This window comes from Pezoporus flaviventris, unplaced genomic scaffold, assembly GCF_033815535.1.
Source record: "Pezoporus flaviventris isolate CSIRO_AGI_PZ_B2104156 unplaced genomic scaffold, CSIRO_AGI_Pfla_v1 ptg000090l, whole genome shotgun sequence".
NCBI classification, from domain to species: Eukaryota; Metazoa; Chordata; class Aves; order Psittaciformes; family Psittacidae; genus Pezoporus; species Pezoporus flaviventris.
The window spans coordinates 4786304-4801413 of record NW_026892638.1 but is presented as its reverse complement, the minus strand read 5'-3'; the positions used below and the strand labels follow the sequence as shown (position 1 = coordinate 4801413).

General features: G+C 39.0%; 1 protein-coding gene across 4 annotated transcripts in view; it reads left to right on the top strand.

The window, feature by feature from the left end:
- Positions 1-15110, top strand: part of MAST4 (microtubule associated serine/threonine kinase family member 4) — a 274847-nt gene that overhangs the window by 95329 nt on the left and 164408 nt on the right. For 2 of the 4 annotated variants that reach the window (XM_061475790.1, XM_061475792.1), the window contains one exon: positions 11019-11093. The exons of the other annotated variants lie outside the window; for them this stretch is intronic. In XM_061475790.1, coding sequence (XP_061331774.1) covers positions 11019-11093 — 75 coding nt within the window. The remainder of the gene's footprint in view (positions 1-11018; positions 11094-15110) is intronic. 4 annotated transcript variants of the gene reach the window in all.

The following is a 15110-nucleotide window of genomic DNA, read 5'->3' as shown; positions in this document are numbered from 1 at the left end:
TGTTTCCTTTTTAGGTTCTTCAGGACAATGTAGTGTGTGTTTAAACATAGAAGATTATCACTGTTATTTGATGTAAACAGAATAATGATCAAATACATGTTATTAGTCTGTATCTGTGACTGAAAATTCTAAATTGCCGATTTTAACTTTCAAACATGAAGCTGAATAGCATCTTTTTTTTTTTTTTTTTTTTTTTCCCATATTTGCTCTTGTCTGTAAGCTACAATTCAAACTTGTTCTTAGGACAAGGTTGCCAAAATCTACAGTTTTCTTGGTTTGGTTGGCGAGAGAGGAGAAGATCTAACGTCAAACGTATCATCTTTATCACTAGGTATGGCATGTTACTGTGTGTCCTTTGCTTTGCAGTAGTCATAAGAGATTTAAGTCTGACAAAGCTATTTTTCTGAGATGGCTGCAAAGACCTCATTGTGTTTCTCCATGACCTTCCAAAAATAGCACTCTCCAACTTAGTTCAAGAAAGCAGCTGCTCAACTAGTGTAACATCTTGATTGGTTCAGTTGGCTCAATCTTCATTCAGTTTCACTTCTCAAATAGCATTTGGTTGACATCTTTGTCTATGCTCTTAGGACCCTGCATAGATCTTAATCTTTCAGTATAGATTTCTTTCATGAGTCTTTGGATTTTGGTTTGTTCATGTTGCTTGCTACTTTCTCTGCAAGTAATGCTAACTTTGTTTTTCTGCTGTTTGCCTTCTGGCTTTTTTACATTCCCTTTAAGATGGCAAAATCCTATTCTTTTCTGATTGAGATTGTAGCTGAGGGCTTGCTTATTTTTGAGCATCTGTGACAAGACTGTGTAAGAGCTGAACTTGGCATCTCATTTTATAAGGTGTTTGGGGTTTTAAAATAGAATTATAACAAAACAACCACTTTTTTTTTGGGGCATGCATTTTCTCCCCTTCGATTCCTATGTATTTATTTATGTGTGTTTAGGACTGATGTCTGTTTAATGGTTTCTGTAGCACCTTATGACTCTTGCTTTGCTTTAACAGTAAAAATGGAACATTCCAGTTAGTTTTTTAGTACTGCTGCAAAAATATAGTCGTGTATTGCCTGTTTCACCCTAAGACACCTTGAACAATTTCAGTATCATTTTTCTTTGATGTGGAGTCTATATGACAAATCAATACTAAGCTATTCCGATGCTGAGCCCAGTAAAGCTTGTCGGAATTATAGGTATGTGAAGTGTGTCTTCCTGTCTTCAGGCTCTGAGGAGATGCAGGCACTTATAAGTTGATGCATTTCCACAAAGGAGCTATTCTGGAAAAAAAAACCAACCCATATTTAAAGCATTTATTTTTCATGTGTATTCCCTCTGGCATCACTCAGGAAATGCAGTAACTGATGAGAATCCTGTCAGATATTAATTCTTGCCCTTTTCTCCTTCAACATGGCCCAATGTTCTTTGTTCAATACTGTAATGATTGTGTTCAACAGGATGTAGTTAGGAAGAAGAGGGCAGTGCCATAACTAGCAGTGCTTATGGGAGAGTATCTGGCACATTAATGTGTTAGACTGCCAAGCAATTGGAACAAACCTGTTAGTTAGAGGTTATTGTTATGCAAAATATAACATTTATGTCTGCTGCAAGAATGCAATATAGAAAGTCACTTCAGGTAAATTTTTCCTTTGCCGGTAGCTTCTGTTGCTGGACAGCTTAATGGATGCAAGATACAGGCCCAACCTTTGATTTCTTTTCTCTCTGGGAGATAGCTTTCAAGAGTTTGTTTTCTTACTGTTTAAAATCAAAGCTACACATGTATGTTTTTCTCTTGGCTTGTTTTCCAGCCCTGGCTATAAGGATTGCCAGATGTACCATAGATATACCATAATGCAACAGTCTTTGTCAAATAACTGACAACACATTACTTTTTTCTTTTTAAAAAAATCTATAACTAGATAGAATTCTTTCTTACTTATTATACTTTGGCTCTGCTGTGAGGTAGCTCTATAACAGAAACAGCTTTCTTGATCAGCATGTAGAGCTTGGTACAGTGTGTAGTTAAGTATTCCATTGAAAATCTAAATTTAAGGCAGCGGAGATCAGCAAGAAATGAACATCATACTGTTTTTTCAAAAAACCCTAACCAACCCCCAGTAAACCCCAAAACATTTCACACTTACTTGAATCCAAAGCTGAGAAGGAAGAGCTGTGTGTTAAAATTTGTAACTTGGTCCTGCCTCCACACTTGGCACAATGAATTGCCTACTGTCTGAAGATCTTGGTCTGTTTTACAAAAATAAGTGTTTTAAATTCAGAGTATTTTAAATACTCATGGAGACTATGGTGAGAAAAAATACTACATTGTTTGCTACCTCTCACACTGGTGCAAGGCTTATGTATGTTTTTGTCTTGTACTGCATTTTCAGAAAGGTAAATTCCCAGCTTCTGCACCTTTGTCTGGCTCTGCCTAAATTGATCCTCTTACTTTTGTCATCAGTCTGTTGTGTTTTTGCATGTCACCTTGAGTAACTTGATTTTTCCATGCTGTCTATCCTTTAAATGTTTGTGAGTTTTTGTTGCCATTCTGTTGTAAGCAGAGTATGTTTTGCTATCTAGTTTTGTGATATTTATTTGGGAACAGAATACATGCAGTCTTCCTCCTCCCCTGCGCATCCTAGTTACTTCTTTCTGCCTTTGTAGAATCAAATTCTTTTAATGCCTTAAATTAAGCTTTATGGGAAAAAGGCTCTTACTGCCTGTAAAGGTAATACTCTTTTTCCCTTTTTCGTAATAGTGAAAAGATGATTAAATAGTCTGCAGCTGTAACACTGAAAACAGGAAACTTATTTACCTTTTGAATGTCCCTAGGTTTTTCTGGTTTGCTTCTTCACAGTGTCTTGTCATTGAAATGGGGATAGCATTTCATTATCATTTTGGTAACTTAAGGCACAGAAAGATTTATTTGTTCAAGACTGTAAGGTTATTGGTGACCTTGAATTTCCCAGTTGTCTGTTGTTACCCTGAACTCATAACCCTAGAGCAGCCTGTTTTGTTTCAGATCAACTATAACATAATACAGAAATGTCAAAATTCCATCTTCTAATACAATTCAAGAACTAATAGTATTAAGAATAAAATGACTGTAATACCTGGACAGAGCTTATCTAATCACCAGTTGTTTTCATTGAACATCTGTCTAATAGTCTTGGTAGTGTTCAACAGGTAATTAATGCTAGGAAGCTGTGTCTATGGGGAAATGTTACTGCTGAGTTTTTGAATTGTGTCATAATTAATGATAACTGGATAATATGGTGAATTAGTAGTGCAGTGATGCTATTGAAGTTTCGGTGCTGTGGAACTACTGGGTTCTGTATCCATCCCGCAGAATTTACTGTTTCCTTTGCTCACTCTGAAACTATGAAGCTATAAGAATTTGAATGGTGTCCTTTGATTATCGTGTCTTGGCCCTGGGACCAATAGGGAGAAAAATCAGACCAAACGTACCACATTCTGAACCAAGATTTTTGTTTCTAGATTTATTTGCTTAGTCCCTGTGTTGTATTTCCAGCGTACTCTTCACATCTATGTTTATGCAGCTCTCCTAAAAAGATGAATGATGACAGAATGGAAATTTAACTTTTTGAAGGACTTTGTCTTTTGGCTTTTTATTGTATTGGAATGAAAGCAAAAATGCTTTGTACTGTTTAAAAATATATACAATGTTGTGGTTGGATTTATTTTTTTTCTTCCTTTTTTCTATTTTGTCTTAGTTGTCTTACTAAAGCTTGGTCTTTATAAATATTATTTGTGTGTTAGCACAATGCCATGTTTCACTTAGAAAATGTTGAATGGCATTCTTCATGATTTTTTTTTAACTGTTTTAAGATAAAATTCTGGTAAAATTGACTAATTTGACAACCCATTTTTATTTTGATAGACTGCCATATTCTATCAGCATGCTATTTCAAAAGGTTTCTGACCAGTTATTTTAGCACGAAAAATGAAAAACAACTCTTTTGTCAGAGAGGGAAAAGGGGGAAAGTCTTCGTATTCACTAATTATCTTAGGAAAATAAGACATACATTGCCATACAATATGAATAGAAAAGGCTTTCCCTAAAACTTGATTTTATTTTTTAAGGAAAATTTGGGCATTTTATGTCCCTGCAAAGTGCCAAGCTGAACTTTTTTTTGTGAAATGGTGTTATAAGCCCATGTCTGTCTTTATGAAGAAATCAATAGGTGTGTTCCCTTTACAGGAGCACTGTAGCCACCCAAAGTATCAATGAGGGTAAGAGTTGTGTTGACGCCATTTTGAAGCTGTAAATGAGATGACTGGGACCTGCAGGGCAGGTTCTGAGACACTGGGCTCTCCCTTGGGGTGGCTGGATGGTGTGTCAGACAGGCTCATCAGTGACTTGTATGCATTGGTTGAAGGTCCTAACCTCAAGTGGGGCTTGCCTGTTCTTATCAGCTAGTCTGCATTCCTTAGGTGGTTTCTCTGATCTTGTACACGTGTCCCATCCCACTATGCAGCTAGCAGTTAGCTTATGGTTTTGGTATGTGCTTTAATATGCAATACAGCTTCACTTTTAGCTGCAATGGCTCTGCAATCTGAATAGAAACAGGATATCGTTGATGTCTCTCAGATACGATTTTTAGTCTAATAGACTAGAACAGATAAGTTTGTAAAAGGTGCTTCAGAATAGGCGATGGAGGTAGTAAATGGTGGCTTCTATAATTCTGAAATTTAGGCATTTTTACTTGATTTCTTAGGTTTACATTTGTGCCTATAGTAAAGCTTTCCAGGCTTGAAAATTCCACCTGTTACTGACAAAAGAAATGGAAATTGCAGTGTACTGGAGATAGTTTTTTTTTCAATTTGCTAGTTTCCAAGTTTACAATCTTTGTTAGTAATTCTTTTGGGGAATTGGGGGAAAATGGAAATGTATTTAAAGATACAAACTTTTTTTAAACTTCAGTTTTACAATTATACATTTGATTACAAATGCTGTATGTCTGATAAAAATAGGACAGCTTTGCTACACTGCAGTTTTTTGTGGTACATTTCAGTATGATTTTTCAAAACTGGAAAGATATATTGTATGTTATTAAACTCGCGTAAAGCTTCATTAAGCACTGATATTAGCCGCAACCTTAGATCTGTTTGTAAATACAGTGGATTCTAAGCTGTGTATTACTGACAATCTCATACCCTTTGTGATGGCTGCCAGCTGGGTTTAGCTCCAATCATATTTACTTTTCGGGCCCAGCTGGATTTTTACCCAGTGGCTAGTATACCCATTCAAGCCATGAGCAGCCAGTCTCTCCAGGAGAATGCTCTGGGAATGGTGTCAAAGGCTTTGCTAAGGTCCAGGAAGACAACATCCATAGCCTTTCCCTCATCCACTAAGCGGGCCACCGTGTTATGGAAGATCAGGTTGGTCAAGCAGGATTTGCCCTTCATAAACCCATGCTGACTGGGCCTGATCCCCTGGTTGTTGTGCATGTGCTGTGTCATGGAACTCAAGATGATCTGCTCCATAACCTTCCCTGCCACTGAGGTCAGACTGGTAGGCCTGTAGCTCCTCCTTTCAGCCCTTCTTGTAGATATCATAATTGCTACTAGGAAGTAGCTAAATATAGTGATCAAGAGCTGTTTCCACTCTGAAGGGTACATGTGTGGTGTCTTATTTTGAGAACTGTGGGTCTTGGAGAGGGACAGTGAGAGGCCTGAGGCTCAAGCTTTCATAATAGAATACTTCTTTTCGCATTTCTTTGCCTTAATGTCCAAATCAGTGGGATTATAAAGATTTTTAGATCTTCATATACTTACTTATTTTGGGCATATAGATAAATATAAAAATGCTAAGACACCTTGATTATCATCAACAGAGCCACCAATTCTCCTTTGGTATCAGGAAGAGAAAAGGGAAACTACTTTAGCTTGTGTTTTCCAATCTCTTTTTAACTATTTATCAGATGTAGTTCTAACACACTTAGATGATAGAAGAGACTTAATTTTTGACCATTCTTTGAAATTAAGATGCAGGTGTGCAGTGCTGTGTTATGCTGTATATGCTAGCTGCAGGACAGCACTGTGGCCTCTCACAGGCTCTGTGACATTGCACTCTGAGCACAGTTGGTTAAGTAATTGAGTGGAACAGCTGCATGTATTATGAGACACTACAGAGCAAGAGGTAGATCACTGTGTAAAGCAGTTCAAGAGATGATTTTAACCATGGCAGCAGGCCGTGGCCACAGGCTTTACTGCAGCTTTTGCTAGATGCAAATGCCGAGATGCTCAGGCTGGAGGATATGTCAGGGACTTAAATCTTAGGTGCATATACCTCTTGAGGAGATAGCCCAGGACTATTCTTGGAGGAGGAAGTATGCTTAAAGATCATGGTTTGGGGATATTTGAAGAGGTGTTCTTCATTGTGACACTTCATAAAATCAAAACATTGAAATAGACATGCCAGCATCAGGATTGTCCAACTTGATGTGAATGCAGTTGTTGCTGTAAATGTTTTTTCCTTCAGCTGAACTACTTGCAAAGCTGTCAGAGGCCAGCTGTGGTATTTGTTGGTGGATTCATCTTCTTTGTGTAGACTTAATGGCACTGTTGCTTCTGATTGGTTTGGTGGCTAACAAAAATGGAGAGGAAAAACAGAAAGGCCAGCAACTGCTTCAGTCTCAAGATAGAAATCTCTTCAGATAAGAGTGCATGCTTGTGTCGTTTGATATTGTCACTTGCCTGTCTCTTGACATTGCTGTTTTCATGAGAACAACTGCACTGTTAGTGGTAACTGTTCTTATGTGGAAGGTGCTTTTGATATCTCTTAAGCCTGTACATTGTTAAATTAGCTACTACTCTGTGCAGTCAGAAACATGCGTTCTCCTCACAACTGCATTCAGGCTTCTGTGCCATCAGAAATAAATTATATGAAATTTTCAATACCTGATGCCCCTTATCTGTGTTGTGTTTTGTGGTGTTTTGTGTTTTGTTTTTTTTTTTTCTATTGTAATTTTTTCCCTCTTTTTTCCCCTTTAGCAGTGTCTGTTTTCCAGAAGGTTGCTTCTTGGACTACTCACTTTTTCTGCTTTCTGGCCAGTTTTCTTCATGCCATCTAGCTAAAATACCTTGCCATAGATGAGAATTATTTAGAAGCACTCTGTTTTTTCTTCAGCCGTCTGTGTTAATGTGAGTCATATTGGCTTTTGCCAAGGAGCTAGTTTTCTGACTGTCATTTTATTATATCGACTGATAATTGCAACTGACCTATCTCCAAATGTACCGTGAATCCACTGCATATGCTTTGCAGGTAATAACTAGTTTCTCTAAATGCATAGCATTTTCAGCCTGTACTTTTTTCCCCCTCTTCTGTTTACTCTCATCTTTATTCTTATCTCTAATTCCAATTATGTTTTCACATGCAGTGTCCCAGCAGCTTTTGTTAATCTCTTGCTGATCTCAGTTACACGTCAAGGTGGCTCTCTGCATATGTTAACATGTACTGACAATAGACTTCCTTCCCTGCTTGGGTTTACCTACTGTGCTTCACTGGCAGTTCCATCATAAAGATTTTTAGCAGCAGAGTGGTATATGGAATTTTCAGTCCAGCTGTTCTCTTCAGTGATTCATTTCACAGCAGTCCAGTGTTGTGTTCATCAGAAAGGCTAACACACCAAACTGGCTCTGACCCTCCTGCTCCGAAAACAGCTATGTTTAACCTGGATTGTTTCAGTGTTGGCATTTACAGAATAGAACCACACAGAATTATGCAGAGGGAGTAGTGAACTCCAGCTTCAGGGCAGGAATGAGCTGGTGGGAGAGCTGGGGAGAGGAGTTCCTGAATCTCGTTACTGCTGAAGTCTTCATGGTGGAAAGCCATGGCACGACTCACAACCACAGTTGCTCCTTGTCCAAGCAAGGAGGTGAAGCCTCTGGCGCCAAGTGACTAGCAGCACAAAAGTGAGTGGAAAGCATTTATGATTAAAAACAGAACTGAAATAGCCTTTGTTGTTCACACAGGGGATAATGAATCTAGTAGCTGTGTTGAGTTTTACTGCCTGTTAGTATGAAAACTGCTATGCGCTTTCTGCAATACAGCAGTGTACCTTGTATCGGCTGATGTTAACCCTGCCAAAAGACAGTACTGCATCAAGTCTACCAGTCTGGTTCTTTTATGCTAATAAAATGAACTGTTACTACACTTTGATTCAGAATGTTGTACCCATGTACCAGCATGGCTGGTGTCACTGGAGGCACAGCCTCCATAAGCATTTTAATAGTCTGAGTAATCTTGCTTTTTCATAGGAAACCCCACATCATTTTAGGTATACTTGCATGCTCATGAAATGGTGTTTGCTGTATTGGGATTTTTCTAGGTGTAAACTGTGTTTGTCACAGCTCTTATTTGCTCCCAGAATGCTTTCTGAAGGGGACACAGGAAGGGAAAAAAGAAGAATTGCCAATAACAGAGAAATCCAAGCTTCTCAGTTTGGTGCAGGATCTCATGTTACATAGGTTAACCTTAGTAAAAGGGAAGGTATGGGCCTCTGAAGATCACCACTCTTGCTAGCTAGTGTCAAGAAGCCACTTTTCAAGTATCCATTTTCAATCATCCATGTTAAGTTTGTATTAAGTGATAATGTGAAGGGTGTTAGAAATTTTTAGAAAGGAATTATTAAAGGTTCCTTGAGTATAGAAATACTCTAGAATGCTTACTGCTAATTTTAGCCAGTTACACAGAAGTAATTTAATGGAGTGTTATCAAAAGACATTACCATCTGTGGAAGAAAGTTCAGTTGTAACCAAATATTTATTCAAGTGTTGGATAATTGCTTTTTTCTATAATGCCTGTTAATTAGCAGTGAGTATGATGCAGTCTTTCCAAGGTGACCATAATCTTTGCTTCCACCAGATCTTTTTTTGTTACAGAGCTATTTTTACATGGTGTCTTACTAGGAGTGGAAGCCTTGTTGTTAAGGAGGAATAGAAACTACTCTTAGAAAAGCAGAGTCTTGAGATCTTGAGAAATATTTGTCAAGTTGCGTAGAATTGTATTTTCGGTTAAAGAACCCTGTGGATATCTTTCCAGAAATATGAGCAAATCTATCTTGCATTTATAAAATATTTGGATTTTTTTTTTCAGAGAATATTGCTAGAAGGAATTGTGTACTGGTCCTGAAGGTGAGACAGAAAGGGAAACAGTCTCATGTATTTTCACCCTATGCTTCTTGTGATTTGGAACAGGCTCTTGGCCCATATCACCTCCCCATCAGATGCATACCTGAAATAACAGCCTGTAGAGTTCATACTTGTTACAACAATGTCCACATTGTAGAGTTTGTAGAAAGACTGAAGCAGAATATTTTAAGCATGTTGAGTAAGAAACTAAACATAGGTGTTCTGTCTTCTGAATATCCAGCATGTAGAGGGTTTTGAAACAGCCTGTATCCTGGAAAAATCTTTGTTGTGCTGCGTGAGATACAGGCAGCATTGGGTAAATAAGTTTTTTTCTTAATTTCTTCCAGATTCCAATAAAAACATTCATGTTCCATATTGCTTTGTTTTGTACTTACTTAAAAAGCTGTGAAGAGAGCACAAAGCCAACTCTTTGATCTTACATATTTTAATATTGGTTGTTATGTGTTCTCCCTTTCTCCCAAGACTTTTAAGAATATGCTTAAACCATCCTTGTTTCTATCTTAATAGTACTTCTGTAATGTTTGTGAAGTTAATGAACGTATTCTTGAGAGTTTCTAGAAATGATGGAATTAATGCTCTATTTTCAGTCCTTTTTGTGAGAAATTATCTCTGAAAAATTCAGGTGCCATATTTGGTAGAATTCATAGAGAAACTTAAGCTTTCTGAAGTTTGAAAGCAAACGGAGCAAGTGCTTTGTTTCAGATGGTTAAAACATTGCAAGGCTATTGAACAAAAAGTATGTATTTAGGATGTCAAGAAGTAGGGAATAAACTGAATAATTTGAAACAGTTTCCAAAAAAGCCGTTTTTCCTTTGTAAAATTTCAGGTTATACAGTATAGTTATTCTAAATACATATTTTTGTTTAAACTTTGCATTTGTTTCTAGTTTAAAATTTTTTGAGTGCTTAAGCAGTTTGAGTATGTGGATGTAAATTTTTTTTTTTTTTTTTTTCTTGAGACGTGAGCACTTCCATCCATGCAGTAAAAGTTTAGGGACAGGCTGGTCCCTGTTCTAGAGGTTAGTAGGTTCCAGTTTGAATCAGTGAGAGCAAAACACAAGAAGCAGCAAGAATAAACGACCAGATGGTGCACCATTTGAAACTTAGGAGGCAGCCCTCCCATTGCAGCTCCAGCAAGTCCAGGTAGTTTTAAGGCTGACTGCAGTGAGGTGTGATCCTAAATGATTTTGAACATGTGATAAAGAATTTAGTGCTTCTATGTTTTCAGTTTCTATTTGCTCTTTCAAACTTCTCTTTTGAAGAGGAAGTTCTTTTACATGGGTGAGCCTGCTATTTCTCAGATTTTCTCAGGAAAAGATGCTAATCTCTGCTAGGTGAAAATCTGCCAGTCTGTTGAAGCTTTGGATGGAGAATGTGAATCTAAAAAGTAATCTTTTACTAGAGGAGGTGTTGTTCTTTGTGTTAGAGTGAATCTAGATGGGTGGGATGTTAGTGTGTTGGATTCTTTTGTGTGTAACTTATTAAATTGATATATAAACTGTAAGATAGTGTATATACTTGGGAAGAATGAAATGAGTGATTTTTTTTACTGTGTGTACGTAGAAATGAAGTAGGCATGTGTGAGAAAACAGTGCCATTAAATGCATGGGAATAATAGGTAAAAGCCTCATGAAGCTGTTTCTAGCAAAAGCTTCATTTTCTTTCTGGTATGTGTATGGTGGTATTATTGAAATTGATATAATAAAGCTTTTACAAAGTTAGTAAAAATACAGTTCAGTTAAATACTCTCCCTTCTCCAACATCCTCCATTCCATCCCCTCCACAATCCATTTTTCCCCTTTTCTCTGTTCTTCTTCCTCCCCTTTCTTCATTCACTGTCAGGAAGGGGCGCCTCAGAAGAGTCATTTCAGCTCAGCACGCCACCGTCAGAGACTAGTGGAACCAGCAGCTACAAAAGTGAGTCTCTTTGTTGAAGGCCCATTTTTAAAATGGAATTTTGTGTCAGCAGAGTATTTGTTTTCTAAGAGAAGCTCTTCTGTGTGCTTTGTGAGAAATAGATTTTTACTTACCTGCAAGTGATACAATCATTGTCTCTAAAGGTGAAGTTCAGCACTGGAAAGATTCATATTCAAGTGCAGCAGTCTTACTTTCTTTAAAACGTTGGGGTGAGTTGGGGAAACAGGAACTCTATGAAATGTTCTGCTTTGCTTGTATTACTTTGTGGGATGTGTTAAACATATGTAGTTCATTTGCCTCATTCTTAAACAAAAGGCTTTCATTGAATAAAAAATTTGGCAAAAATATGGAAAATGATCACACAGTCTATTATCAAGATGTGATATGAACTTTCAGAGTAAAAAAAACACAGCTTTGTCATCAAAAGATGATACTAGCAGATACAGTAGTAGTACTCGTTATAAGGTTATTCCGTCTTTCTGGAGATATGCTGCTTGCTAACAGGACACAAAAAAGCTTCAGATATTCAGTGAGTGTGATGTTATGGATCTTTTATTCCCTAGGCTCATAAGATGTATTATCCTAAAATATGTAATGCAAATTTTAGAGCATCAGTAGCTGTTCAGCTGTATCTGTCTTTTGCTACTTTTTGTGAGAACCAGCAAAAATGGAACTCTGTGTCCATTACTACCACCTCCCAAAAGTCCCATTCTCTGCTTTTCTGTAGATTTGGATGCTTGCAGAATTGATCACAATATTTACATAGAACCTCTGATACGTATTGGAGTAGATCAATGGTAGTAGTCCTGGTCCTGAAATAAAAGCCCTGGTTTTATCAAAGAAGAAAAAGTGGACACATGTCTTGCCGTGCATTCTAAATTGTGACTCCAGTCACTGTTGTCAGACCTATCTTCCTGTTGCTAAATGTGTTGACTTTTTAACTGTGCCAGCTTATATTGTTTATTCCTTTTAGCCTGTAACAACACTGTCGATAATAACTATTCTTTTGGGGCTCTGGAAAAGAGCATTTTGGTGTTTACAGAGGCAAAAGTGAATGAAAAGTGTGTGTATGTATATATGTATGTGTATATATTTTAAGGATTAGTTAAGTAGAATGAATTCTATGATTCTACTTAGGTTTGGAAAGGACCTTAAGAGCATCAAGTTCCAACCCCCCTGCCACGGGCAGGGACACCTCACACTAAACCATGTCACCCAAGGCTCTGTCCAACTTGGCCTTGAACACTGCCAGGGATGGAGCATTTGCAACTTCCTTGGGCAACCTGTTCCAGTGCCTCACCACCCTTACAGCAAAGAACTTCTTCCTTATATCCAATCTAAACTTCCCCTGTTTAAGTTTGAACCCATTACCCTTTGTCCAATCACTAACAGTCCCTGATGAAGAGTCCCTCTCCGGCACCTTTGTAGGCCCCCTTCAGATACTGGAAGGCTGCTGTGTAGGAACAGAAATCAGTTCTGAATGAGACTGTCTCTTAAGGAACCCATGCTCTAGATGAGCCGCTTTTTGTGTGCATTGATGTGCACTAGAATCACTCCAGGCAATTCCTTCAGCATAGGAAGCCAGAGGAAAAATGTATTCTGAAGTGCAGTTCTGTAAGTTGTGCTAGTGTTTGCTCCCTCCCCTTACTTATTTTTCCAGCAGTTTTCCACCATACCCCGGTGCCCTACTATAGCCCTGGATGCTTCTTGTTGAAAGTAGATGCACTGTCAAAACCTCAATCTGGTAGCTGCAGAGCAACCTTCTCAGTATTTGCACTTGTGTTTTCTTTGGGGCAGAATGACCAGAAAGGGTCTTGATTGGTGTTTCCAGGGCCCTTGGCCACTGCTATATGTTCTTGGAATCAATTGCTACAACTGAAAGGCTGTTTGAAATAACTTGAGGTAATGATTTCCGCATGTTTCCCACTCCTTTCTTCTTTGCCTCATCCTTCTTTAGGTCTTAGGTCTGGGAAATGTCATGTTTACTTATGATCAGACCCCACTCATGTCAACCCACCTGGAAGGTAAGGTCTGGAATAGGCCTGGGCACCTCAACAGCTGCCCTTTGACAGAAGTTTTGGAGCAGGAATATTGCCTTATGATTCTGAACCAAGGAGGTGTAATTTGCTGCTTGGCATGGGACAAGCACTGGAAGTAGACGTGAGAGCAGTGAGAAGTCTGTGCCCAAAACCTTTGCAATCTTTGCTCAGGACAGTCAGGGCTGTGCTGTACTGTTCCATGGACTGAAGCCACTCAAGAGAAGGGGTGAAGACAAACCTGACCTCCAGCAGGTGCTACAAGTAGTTGTGTGCTTGTGGGAGGAGTAGCCTTCTTCTGGCAGACTTCCCTGCAGACCGCTGCAAGTCAGTAGGAGTGTCATCAGAGTCTTTTCACCCTTCTTCTTCCCTGTTGTGGGACAGTAGGGACCCTTAGCTGTAGTTGCTGTGACAACCTGACCAGCACTCTGCTTGAAGAAATCCATGTGCAATGCAGCTGGTTAAGAAAGCCTACACTGTAAAAGGAAGTTGAGAATCCAGCTGAGAAAGTTGGACTCTATCTTGAAAGGCAACACCAGTGCAACCTGTCTCCAAGCACTACCAAAGACTTCACCTGCAGATACACCTGCTGCAGTGCCTTCTTGGCAGGCCCCTTGGGCATGCAGGGTGTTAATCATCTGCTCTTGGGACTGTGGAGATCAGGAAAGCTTTCCTGATAAGGATTAGGAGGATAGGGGTGAGTCTTAGCTGTGCTGGTAATTCTGGAAGTAGGAAGCTGTAGAAAGGCAACAGGACTGGCAGACCTTCTTCAGCAGCTTGTTTTATTACACTCCTTGGTCTAAATTTAATGCCTCAGGAAGAGCTACCTGGTGGTAGGGGTAGATACACAGAAACCAGCAGTTTCATGGTCTTGACACCATCCTAAAGCAAGAGCTACTTTGTCCTTTCAGACTGAAGATGGCAAATGTCCATTAACAAAGCTAACATGCCTTTCTTTAAGCTTGTTGATTCAGCTCTTTCTCTAGTTTAAGAAACCACAGTACCACAAACCCACACCCCCCAAAACCCCTGAAACAAACCCCCAAATAAACAAACAAAAAACCCCAACAACCCAGAACAACTAAAAGCCCCAAATCAAACCAACTTGTTACTTTGAAATGGTATGTTGCCTCTTGGCTCTGTAAAGGCTGGTGGATGCCTTTTATTCCTTTTGCCTTCCTGTGCAGCTGGCAGGATATTACGGAAGCCCAGGCTGCACAGCTTGCAGACTGTTGTCTGTGTCAAGGACACTGGGGGTGGGGGAAAATCATCAGACCAGTAAAGAAATACTGGTTTTGTGCCCAGGAAAGCATCCTGGTGGGCTTGTTATGGGTGTTTTGTTCTGCATGTCTGGTGCCTGGGTTTCTTGCATCTGGCTCCTAACCTCATGGGTATGGGAGAACAACTGTCTTTGGGAGACTAGGAAGCAGGGCAGTATCAGAGGACACTGAGGTACAACTTTGCCCAGAAGGTCCTCTGTGTATGGTCAGCTGACTCTAGGTGAGCATCTGCATGCATTCTGCAGATCATCCTGGACCCAAATGAATGGCATTGTGGTTTAGTGATTTGATACGGGAGCATGGAGGTTGAGAAGTTACAAGGGAAAGCATTCAGATCATTTTCAAACTCTTATGTTTCAATATGTAGTAAGAATAAAGCTCTATTCTAGATAGGTTGCCAGTACAATTTGGAAGACTTGTAAATAACAGTTAATGAAGATTACTTTGAATATTGTTAGCTTGAAAGAACACTGATAATAGAATGAGTCACATGGAAAACTCCAGGCTGGTTGTGAAAGAGAGAGCATTTCAACAGAGAGAGTTTGTTTGGCTTTAAGTCATTCTTTCTGGTGTGGGTACCTTACTAATTAGTTACAGAGAGTGGTAATCTTCCCCCAACTCATGCTAAACAATTTCAGCAGCATCTGTAAATAAAGATTTTAAAAAACAAGACTTTCTTGCTTGTGAAGGCATTTCTGGAG